This window comes from Pelobates fuscus, chromosome 12, assembly GCF_036172605.1.
Source record: "Pelobates fuscus isolate aPelFus1 chromosome 12, aPelFus1.pri, whole genome shotgun sequence".
NCBI lineage: Eukaryota > Metazoa > Chordata > Amphibia > Anura > Pelobatidae > Pelobates > Pelobates fuscus.
In genome coordinates, this window is record NC_086328.1 from 1,691,877 (window position 1) to 1,702,613 (window position 10,737).

The window sequence follows — 10,737 nt, forward strand, 5'->3', positions numbered from 1 at the left end:
GTTGTTACTCCTGTGTCTGTCTCCCTCCAAGTCAACGGTGCTACCATCAGCTCCACCACGCAGGCTCGCTGCCTAGGTGTTCTCTTTGACTCTGACCTCTCCTTCAAGCCTCATGTTCGCCAAATCCTGTCATTTCCATCTCAAAAACATTGCGCGCATCCGCCCCTACTTAACGCCAGATCCGACTAAGGTGTTGGTCCATTCCACTGTCCTTTCTCGCCTTGACTACTGTAATCCGCTTCTCAGTGGTCTTACGTGCTCCCAACTTGCGCCGTTACAGTCCATAATGAATGCGGCGGCGAGGTTCATCTTCCTGTCCGCCCACACCTCCCACGCCTTACCCTTCTGTCAGCCCCTACATTGGCTTCCTATTAAATATAGAGCTCAATTTAAAATTCTGGTTCTTGCTTTCAAATCTCTACATAATGCTGCTCCCACCTATCTATCCTCCCTTATACACAAGTATGTCCCGTCTAGGCCCTTACGATCTGCTGAAGACTTACGTCTATCTTCTGTCCGTACTACCACCTCTGATGCTCGCTTTCCTCCTCCGTTAGATGCTCACCCAGTCTCCACTCGTTCAAAAAATCATTAAAAACCCACTTCTTCATAAAAGCGTATCAATTAAACTGTTAATAGCTCCCAACTGATTCCTCTTCTGCAACTGTCACTAGTCTAATACTATCCTTACCTTTTGTGTCATTCTACCCCACTCCCTCTAGCATGTAAGCTCATTGAGCAGGGCCCTCAACCCCTCTGTTCCTGTGTGTCCAACTTGTCTGGTTACAACTACATGTCTGTTCGTCCACCCATTGTAAAGCGCTGCGGAATTTGACGGCACTATATAAATATCATAATAATAAATAACATATTAACCATGGACCTTTGAGCAGAAATGACATGTAGTGGTTATGGTACTCACAGTGCCCCTTTAATGCAGATCATAAAATTATACCATCTGTTCCCCCACCGCCCACACAGCAGTACTTCCCCATGGAATGCGGTGACAGCTGAGCCAAGGTGCAGATTGGGGTGGTGGACAGTGAACATTACTTTGTAATAAACAAGCTTGCTGACGAGACGTTTCTGTACAGATGTGCAAAGCCATGTGGTTTGTATGCCCTGTTTATTACACAGTAATAGATCTGTGGGAAGTGATATAATGGAAATGATAGAACGGTCCCAAGAGCAGCCTATGTGGACACAAATACCCAGCATAATCCAGGGGCAACTACAGAACAGATTGCCCCTTAAAGGGACAAACATAGCTGTAATCTGCAGAGATTTTACATTTCACATGGATTGGAGTAGTTCTCTGTTCATAGAGACTTATATCCCCTGAATGTAGAAGAGGATCCAGGGACTCCCACACTTTGTGTCCACTTCCAGATACCAAAGAACACAAGTCTCTTCCTGTGTCCGCTACGCGTTACGGATTCACGTAAGCTTCACACAGCGGTTAATAGTGAGGATAGCATACCATGAATCTTTTCTACACCAGGTCACTAGGTTGGGAGTGCTGGGAGTGTATCCTTTGAAAGCATTGCCCAGAAGCCCACCAGAAACCAACAGAAACAAATATGCTATGTGTGGATGTGGGATTTACCTGATCCATTAGTCTTTCTGAAATATAAAACTATACAAGAGAGATTATCACATCTGTTGAGAGTCCGGGATCAGTGTCTGCGAGTAACCTTGGTAAGTTCATGCCACACCACGTTACGACATACAAGCTGCCACCTGATAGCTGCCATCTGCCGTGTGTTGTGCACTGTGCTCCTGCAGTAGGTTCAGTTCATGGAATCTCTCCCCGCACCATAGACACTTGTACTGCTGTTCGCGGTTGTGCACACTCTGATGCTTGTTGAGATGTTCACGTTGCTTGAAGCTCTTGTCACATGACAAACACTTGTATGGCTTCTCACCAGTATGTACCCGGCGGTGCCGCTGCAGGTCTGAAGCATACTTAAAACGTTTCTCACAGTCCGAGCACTTAAGTGGTTTCTCCCTGGCTGGATCACAGCGGTGCTGCACGAACTCAGAGGACGAGAAGAAACGGTGCTCACAAGCAGTGCATCTCAGCGGCTTCTCTGTGCAGTGTGTGGCCTGGTGTTTCTGCAGGGCCGAGGAGCGCTTGTAGGCCTTGTGACAAATATTGCACTGGAAGGGCCGCTCGGAGCTACTTTGTCCACACTTGTGCCTTAGTAGCTCCTGGGACTGGCTGAAGCCATGTTGGCAGGCGTTACATTTGAAAATGCTCTCAGCACTGTGCTGGTGGAAGAGGATCTGTGCCGGCTGCACTATGCCCTTCTCACACAGGGTACATTTGGCTGTCTCCTCTGCTCTGTGTGTGCGCCGATGTCTCATGAGCGCATACTGCTGCTTGAAACTCATCTGACACAGGTCACAGTGGAAGGGCCGCTCTTCACTGTGTGTTCGCTCATGCTGTCTCAGGTCTGAGGGCCTACGGAATGTCTTCTGGCACGCAGTGCACCGGAATGGTCTCTCTCCTGCCGGCGTGCAGGGGTGCTGCATGAGCTGTGAGGACTCCTTAAATCGCAGCTGACACGTCTGGCATTGAAACAATTGCTCACCAGCATGAGCGTACATGTGGCGCAGTAGGTGTGAACGATGCTTAAAGCTTTTCTCGCAGACAGTGCACTTATAAGGCCGCTCAGAGCTGTGTGTGCGTTTGTGGTGGACAAGGTGAGAAGACTGGCTGAAGCTCTTATCGCACAGAGTGCACTTATAGGGTTTCTCTCCAGTGTGTATGCGCTCGTGCCGAGACAGCTCCGAGAGGTGCTTGAATGGTTTCTGGCAGAGAGTGCAGCTGAAAGGCTTCTCATGAGTCTCTTGTGTAAGAGGAGGAGCAGCAGGCACCGGGGCACGCTCCACATCAGACGCTTTATAGGTCTTTTCACAGATTGAGCATTTGAGGGAGCTGCCGCTATGGACATTATGATGTTGAGCAAGGGAGGTGAGAAGCGAGAATCCCATTTTGCAGACACCACACACAAAGGGCTTCTGCTCCACTTGTGTGCACTGGTGTTCAAGGAGGTCTGTGGCTTGATGGAAAATCTTTAGACACTGTGTGCACTGGAAAGAGCGGTCCTGGTTTGCAGGGGGCATACACTGATGATCCTGCGGATTGGACAGGTGGGAGAGATCCTGCCCACATAGTCCACACTTGTGTATGGGCTCACTTGGCGGCAAGGGAGGGTTCTGCACCCCAAGGTCTGGCTGCAGGAGGATTCCGTACACGGCACATCCCAGGGAATTTTCTGTAGCTCCCGTAGTGGTGATAGGATGTTCTCCCAGCGTAATGGTCCCTGGGTGCTGAGCTGGTTGCTGCTGTGGGGGCTGCAGTGAGGGAGGGGGCACCTGTGCTTGTGGCCAGCCCTCTGACATGCTGGGGGGGGGGGAGGAAGAAACCAGCTCTGAAATTGTAGGGCTTCAGGATTCCAGGGTGTGCAAGGGTCAGAGAAAACAAAGAAACTGAGCCTTGATGGCGAAATCTTCATGGAGAGTAAAACCGTGTTATACGAGTCTATGCATCTTCACACTTGGGATTCACGCTGTGGAGATCCGACATAGTTACCTGCCGAGACACAAACAGATTAAAATGGAGGCACAATACAGGCAATGGTTTCACATCAACTGCTTCCTGCCAGGTTTGGGTAGGTGTCACGGATACTGGATATTACATGTCATCTTCCCAATAACAGAACACAAACCACTCCTTTTGTACTATATTTATGTACCATTTATTTGGATATTAGCAGTCCGCTGACAACCAGACAGAGCGCACCAGCTGGGGCAGTTAGATCCCTGGCACCCAGCCAACACACCTTGTCTCTCTCTGAGACTATGCCGAAAATAATAACAATAAATGGGGTCTGAGTAGTAACAGTAGGGAAACAAGCTCTTTTAAATTAAATTAAAATGCCATTGTTAGTGTATGTAGGTAGCGGGAGCCAAGTGAAGGCAAGGAGTAAATCTCACCCACCATCCCCATGTGTGACGGACGCCCCTGTGACTGTGAGCTGTTTATGCAGACAGTAGGATTCCCATAAAAATACAAAAGCGGATTATATGGATGGTACGTAAATAGGCTGTATAAACTGGGTCATGTATGATGCCCGTCTGAGCCATGGACCAAATAATACTATGAGCGCTGTGAGTTATGGGCTGATAATACTATGGGCGCTGTGAGTTACGGACTGATAATACTATGGGCGCTGTGAGTTATGGACTGATAATACTATGAGCGCAGTGAGTTATGGACTGATAATACTATGAGCGCTGTGAGTTACGGACTGATAATACTATGGGCGCTGTGAGTTATGGACTGATAATACTATGGGTTATGGGCTGATAATACTATGGGCGCTGTGAGTTATGGGCTGATAATACTATGGGCGCTGTGAGTTATGGACTGATAATACTATGGGTTATGGGCTGATAATACTATGGGCGCTGTGAGTTACGGACTGATAATACTATGGGCGCTGTGAGTTATGGACTGATAATACTATGAGTTATGGGCTGATAATACTATGGGCGCTGTGAGTTATGGGCTGATAATACTATGGGCGCTGTGAGTTATGGACTGATAATACTATGGGTTATGGGCTGATAATACTATGGGCGCTGTGAGTTACGGACTGATAATACTATGAGTTATGGGCTGATAATACTATGGGCGCTGTGAGTTACGGACTGATAATACTATGAGTTATGGACTGATAATACTATGGGCGCTGTGAGTTACAGACTGATAATACTATGGGAGCTGTGAGTTATGGACTGATAATACTATGAGTTATGGACTGATAATACTATGGGCGCTGTGAGTTATGGACTGATAATACTATGGGCGCTGTGAGTTATGGACTGATAATACTATGGGCGCTGTGAGTTACAGACTGATAATACTATGGGCGCTGTGAGTTACAGACTGATAATACTATGGGAGCTGTGAGTTATGGACTGATAATACTATGAGTTATGGACTGATAATACTATGGGCGCTGTGAGTTATGGACTGATAATACTATGGGCGCTGTGAGTTATGGGCTGATAATACTATGGGCGCTGTGAGTTACGGACTGATAATACTATGAGTTATGGGCTGATAATACTATGGGCGCTGTGAGTTACGGACTGATAATACTATGAGTTATGGGCTGATAATACTATGGGCGCTGTGAGTTACGGACTGATAATACTATGAGTTATGGACTGATAATACTATGGGCGCTGTGAGTTACAGACTGATAATACTATGGGAGCTGTGAGTTATGGACTGATAATACTATGAGTTATGGACTGATAATACTATGGGCGCTGTGAGTTATGGACTGATAATACTATGGGCGCTGTGAGTTATGGACTGATAATACTATGGGCGCTGTGAGTTATGGACTGATAATACTATGGGCGCTGTGAATTACGGACTGATAATACTATGAGCGCAGTGAGTTATGGACTGATAATACTATAAGTTATGGACTGATAATACTATGAGCGCTGTGAGTTACGGACTGATAATACTATGGGCGCTGTGAGTTACGGACTGATAATACTATGAGTGCTGGGAGTTATGGATTGATAATACTATGGGCACAGTGAGTTATAGACTGATAATACTATGAGTTATGGACTGATAATACTATGAGCGCTAGGAGTTATGGACTGACAATACTATGGGCACTGTGAGTTACGGACTGATAATACTATGGGCGCTGTGAGTTACGGACTGATAATACTATGGGCGCTGTGAGTTACGGACTGATAATACTATGGGCGCTGTGAGTTATGGACTGACGATACTATGGGTGCTGTGAGTTACGGACTGATAATACTATGAGTTATGGACTGATAATACTATGAGTGCTGTAAGTTAAGGACTGATAATACTATGGGCGCTGTGAGTTACGGACTGATAATTCTATCGGCGCTGTGATTTATGGACTGATAATACCATGAGAGCTGTGAGTTATGGACTAATAATACTATGAGCGCTATGCGTTATGGACTGATAATACTATGAGTTATGGACTGATAATACTATGGGCGCTGTGAGTTATGGACTGATAATACTATGAGTTATGGACTGATAATACTGTGAGTGCTGTGAGTTACAGACTGATAATACTATGGGCGCTGTGAGTTATGGACTGATAATACTATGAGTTATGGACTGATAATACTGTGAGTGCTGTGAGTCACAGACTGATAATACTATGGGCGCTGTGAGTTATGGACTGATAATACTATGAGTTACGGACTGAATACTATGGGCGCTGTGAGTTATGGACTGATAATACTATGAGTTATGGACTGATAATACTGCGAGTGCTGTGAGTTACATGCTGATAATACTATGGGCGCTGTGAGTTATGGACTGATAATACTATGAGCGCTAGGAGTTATGGACTGATAACTCACAGCGCCCATAATACTATGAGCGCAGTGAGTTATGGACTGATAATACTATGAGTGCTGTGAGTTATGGACTGATAATACTATGAGCGCTGTGAGTTAGGGACTGATAATACTATGAGCGCAGTGAGTTATGGACTGATAATACTATGAGTGCTGTGAGTTATGGACTGATAATACTATGAGTTACGGACTGATAATACTATGGGTGCTGTGAGTTACGGACTGATAATACTATGAGTTACGGACTGATAATACTATGAGCGCTGTGAGTTATGGACTGATAATACTATGAGTTACGAACTGATAATACTATGGGCGCTGTGAGTTATGGACTGATAATACTATGGGCGCTGTGAGTTACGGACTGATAATACTATGAGCGCTGTGAGTTATGGACTGATAATACTATGAGTTATGGACTGATAATACTATGAGCGCTGTGAGTTACGGACTGATAATACTATGGGCGCTGTGAGTTACGGACTGATAATACTATGAGCGCAGTGAGTTATGGAATGATAATACTATGAGTTACGGACTGATAATACTATGAGCGCTGTGAGTTAGGGACTGATAATACTATGGGCGCTGGTGATGGGAGCTCTGTGATGCGAGCTGGGAGCTCTCTGGAGCTCTGTGATGGGAGGTGGGAGCTCTGGATATGGAGCTCTGTGATGGGAGGTGGGAACTCTGTGATCTGTGATGGAGCTCTGTTATGGGATGTGGGAGCTCTGTGAAGGGAGGTGGGAGATCTGGATTTGGAGCTCTGTGATGGGAGGTGGGAGCTCTGGATATGGTGCTCTGATGGGAGGTGGGAGCTCTGGCTATGGAGCTCTGTGATGGGAGGTGTGAGTTCTGTGATGGAGCTCTGGATATGGAGCTCTGTGGTGGGAGGTGGGAGCTCTGGATATGGAGCTCAGTGATGGAGTTCTGTGATGGGAGCTCTGTGAAGGGAGGTGGGAGTTTGAAGGGAGATGGGAGCTCTGTGATGGGAGGTGGGAGCTCTGGATATGGAGCTCTGTGATGGGAGATGGGAGCTCTGTGATGGAGCTCTGTGAAGGGAGGTGGTAGCTGTGTGGATATGGAGCTCTGTGATGGAGCTGGGAGCTCTGTGATGGGAGGTGGGAGCTCTGTGATGGAGCTCTGTGAATGGAGGTGGGAGCTCTGGATATGGAGCTCTGTGATGGAGCTCTGTGATGGGAGGTGGGAGTTCTGTGAAGGGAAGTGGGAGCTCTGTAATGGGAGCTCTGCATATGGAGCTCCGTGAAGGGAGGTGGGAGCTCTGTATAGGGAGCTCTGTGATGGGAGGTGGGAGCTCTGTGATGGGAGCTATGCGATGGGAGGTGGGAGCTCTGTAATGGGAGCTCTGTGATGGGAGATGGGAGCTCTGTAATGGGAGCTATGTGATGGAGCTCTGTGATGGGAGGTGGGAGCTCTGTGAAGGGAGCTCTGTAATGGGAGCTCTGTGATGGGAGATGGGAGCTCTGTATATGGAGCTCTGTGATGGGAGGTGGGAGCTCTGTAATGGGAGCTCTGTGATGGGAGGTGGGAGCTCTGAACGGAGCTCTGTAATGGGAGCTCTGTGATGGGAGATGGGTGCTCTGTATATGGAGCTCTGTGATGGGAGATGGGAGCTCTGTAATGGGAGCTCTGTGATGGGAGGTGGGAGCTCTGTGAAGGGAGCTCTGTATATGGAGCTCTGTGATGGGAGATAGGAGCTCTGTAATGGGAGCTCTGTGATGGGAGCTCTATGATGGAGCTCTGTAATGGGAGATGGGAGCTCTGTAATGGGAGCTCTGAGATGGGAGCTCTGTGATGGGAGGTGGGAGCTCTGTATATGGAGCTCTGTGATGGGAGATGGGAGCTCTGTAATGGGAGCTCTGTGATGGGAGGTGGGAGCTCTGGGAACGGAGCTCTGTAATGGGAGCTCTGTATATGGAGCTCTGTGATGGGAGATGGGAGCTCTGTAATGGGAGCTCTGTGATGGGAGGTGGGAGCTCTGTGAAGGGAGCTCTGTATATGGAGCTCTGTGATGGGAGATAGGAGCTCTGTGATGGGAGCTCTGTGATGGAGCTCTGTGATGGGAGCTCTGTGATATAGCTCTGTAATGGGAGCTCTGTGATGGGAGATGGGAGCTCTGTAATGGGAGCTCTGAGATGGGAGCTCTGTGATGGAGCTCTGTAATGGGAGCTGGGAGCTCTGTATATGGAGCTCTGTGATGGGAGGTGGGAGCTCTGTGAAGGGAGCTCGTAATATGGAGCTCTGTGATGGGAGATAGGAGCTCTGTAATGGGAGCTCTGAGATGGGAGCTCTGTGATGGGAGATGGGAGCTCTGTAATGGGAGCTCTGTGATGGGAGCTCTGTGATGGGAGGTGGGAGCTCTGTATATGGAGCTCTGTGATGGGAGATGGGAGCTCTGTAATGGGAGCTCTGTGATGGGAGATGGGAGCTCTGTATATGGAGCTCTGTGATGGGAGGTGGGAGCTCTGTGAAGGGAGCTCTGTGATGGGAGATGGGAGCTCTGTGATGGGAGATAGGAGCTCTGTAATGGGAGCTCTGTAATGGGAGCTCTGAGATGGGAGCTCTGTATATGGAGCTCTGTGATGGGAGCTCTGTATATGGAGCTCTGTGATGGGAGCTCTGTATATGGAGCTCTGTGATGGGAGATAGGAGCTCTGTAATGGGAGCTCTGTAATGGGAGCTCTGAGATGGGAGGTGGGAGCTCTGTATATGGAGCTCTGTGATGGGAGCTCTGTATATGGAGCTCTGGGCAGGCAGTAGGCCAGGCCTGAAGCCGGGGACTTTCCTAGTGGTGTCGCCGCCCATGCAGCCCCTGCCCCCCCTGTCCCGTTACCTGTGAGAGCCGCGGGGCCTGCTGGCTGGATGGAGCTCCGGCTCTGGGAGCGGACTGACGGCGGAAGGCGGAGCAACTACCGGGATAACTGCCCCCTACCGGATACCGGGGGCAACACCGGCCGAGACTGGGACACCGACACCGGGGGATCGGGGGGCTATAGACTGGGGGGGCTATAGACTGGGGGGGCTGGATACTGGGGGGGCTGGATACTGGGGGGGCTATAGACTGGGGGGGCTGGATACTGGGGGGGCTATAGACTGGGGGGGCTATAGACTGGCTATAGACTGGGGGGGCTGGATACTGGGGGGGCTATAGACTGGGGGGGCTGGATACTGGGGGGGCTATAGACTGGGGGGGCTATAGACTGGCTATAGACTGGGGGGGCTGGATACTGGGGGGGCTATAGACTGGGGGGGCCATAGACTGGGGGAGACTGGATACTGGGGGGCTATAGACTGGGGGGGGCATAGACTGGGGGAGACTGGAGACTGGGGGGCTATAGACTGGGGGGGGGGCTATAGACTGGGGGGGCTGGATACTGGGGGGGCTATAGACTGGGGGGGCTGGATACTGGGGGGGCCATAGACTGGGGGAGACTGGATACTGGGGGGCTATAGACTGGGGGGGCCATAGACTGGGGGAGACTGGAGACTGGGGGGCTATAGACTGGGGGGGGGGGGCTATAGACTGGGGTAACATGATGATAATGGAGGGATATAGACTGGATACTGCAGGGCTTTGGAGTGTGTTTGGGGGGGTGTATTGTATTGGGGGGCAGTGTGTTTAGGGGGGGGGTGTATTGTATTGGGGGGCAGTGTGTTTAGGGGGGGGTGTATTGTATTGGGGGGCAGTGTGTTTGGGGGGGTGTATTGTATTGGGGGCAGTGTGTTTGGGGGGGTGTATTGTATTGGGGGGCAGTGTGTTTGGGGGGGTGTATTGTATTGGGGCAGTGTGTTTGAGGGGGTGTATTGTATTGGGGCAGTGTGTTTGGGGGGTGTATTGTATTTGGGGGGCAGTGTGTTTGGTGGGGCAGTGTGTTTAGGGGGTGTATTGTATTGGGGGGCAGTGTGTTTGGGGGGGTGTATTGTATTGGGGCAGTGTGTTTGGGGGGGTGTATTGTATTGGGGCAGTGTGTTTGGGGGGGGGGTGTATTGTATTGGGGCAGTGTGTTTGGGGGGGTGTATTGTATTGGGGCAGTGTGTTTGAGGGGGTGTATTGTATTGGGGCAGTGTGTTTAGGGGGTGTATTGTATTGGGGCAGTGTGTTTGGGGGGTGTATTGTATTTGGGGTGTATTGTATTTGGGGGGCATTGTATTTGGGGGGCAGTGTGTTTGGTGGGGCAGTGTGTTTGGTGGGGCAGTGTGTTTGGTGGGGCAGTGTGTTTAGGGGGTGTATTGTAGTGGGGCAGTGTGTTTGGGGGGGTGTATTGTATT

At 49.5% G+C, this 10,737-nt stretch overlaps 1 protein-coding gene across 1 annotated transcript; it reads right to left on the reverse strand.

Moving 5' to 3' along the window:
* Nucleotides 1-863: 863 nt before the first annotated feature.
* Nucleotides 864-9,374, reverse strand: ZNF319 (zinc finger protein 319). Its single transcript, XM_063437402.1, has 2 exons — nt 9,302-9,374; nt 864-3,598 (listed from the first exon to the last, which is right to left on the reverse strand). The coding sequence occupies exon 2, from the start codon at nt 3,406-3,408 to the stop codon at nt 1,720-1,722; it is 1,689 nt and encodes a 562-aa protein (XP_063293472.1). The 5' UTR covers nt 3,409-3,598; nt 9,302-9,374; the 3' UTR covers nt 864-1,719.
* Between the last annotated feature and the right edge of the window lie 1,363 nt (nt 9,375-10,737).

What these genes read in the sequence shown, in the direction of transcription:
- ZNF319 (XM_063437402.1), bottom strand. Translation starts at nt 3,408, where the DNA reads ATGTCAGAGGGCTGGCCACAAGCACAGGTGCCCCCTCCCTCACTGCAG.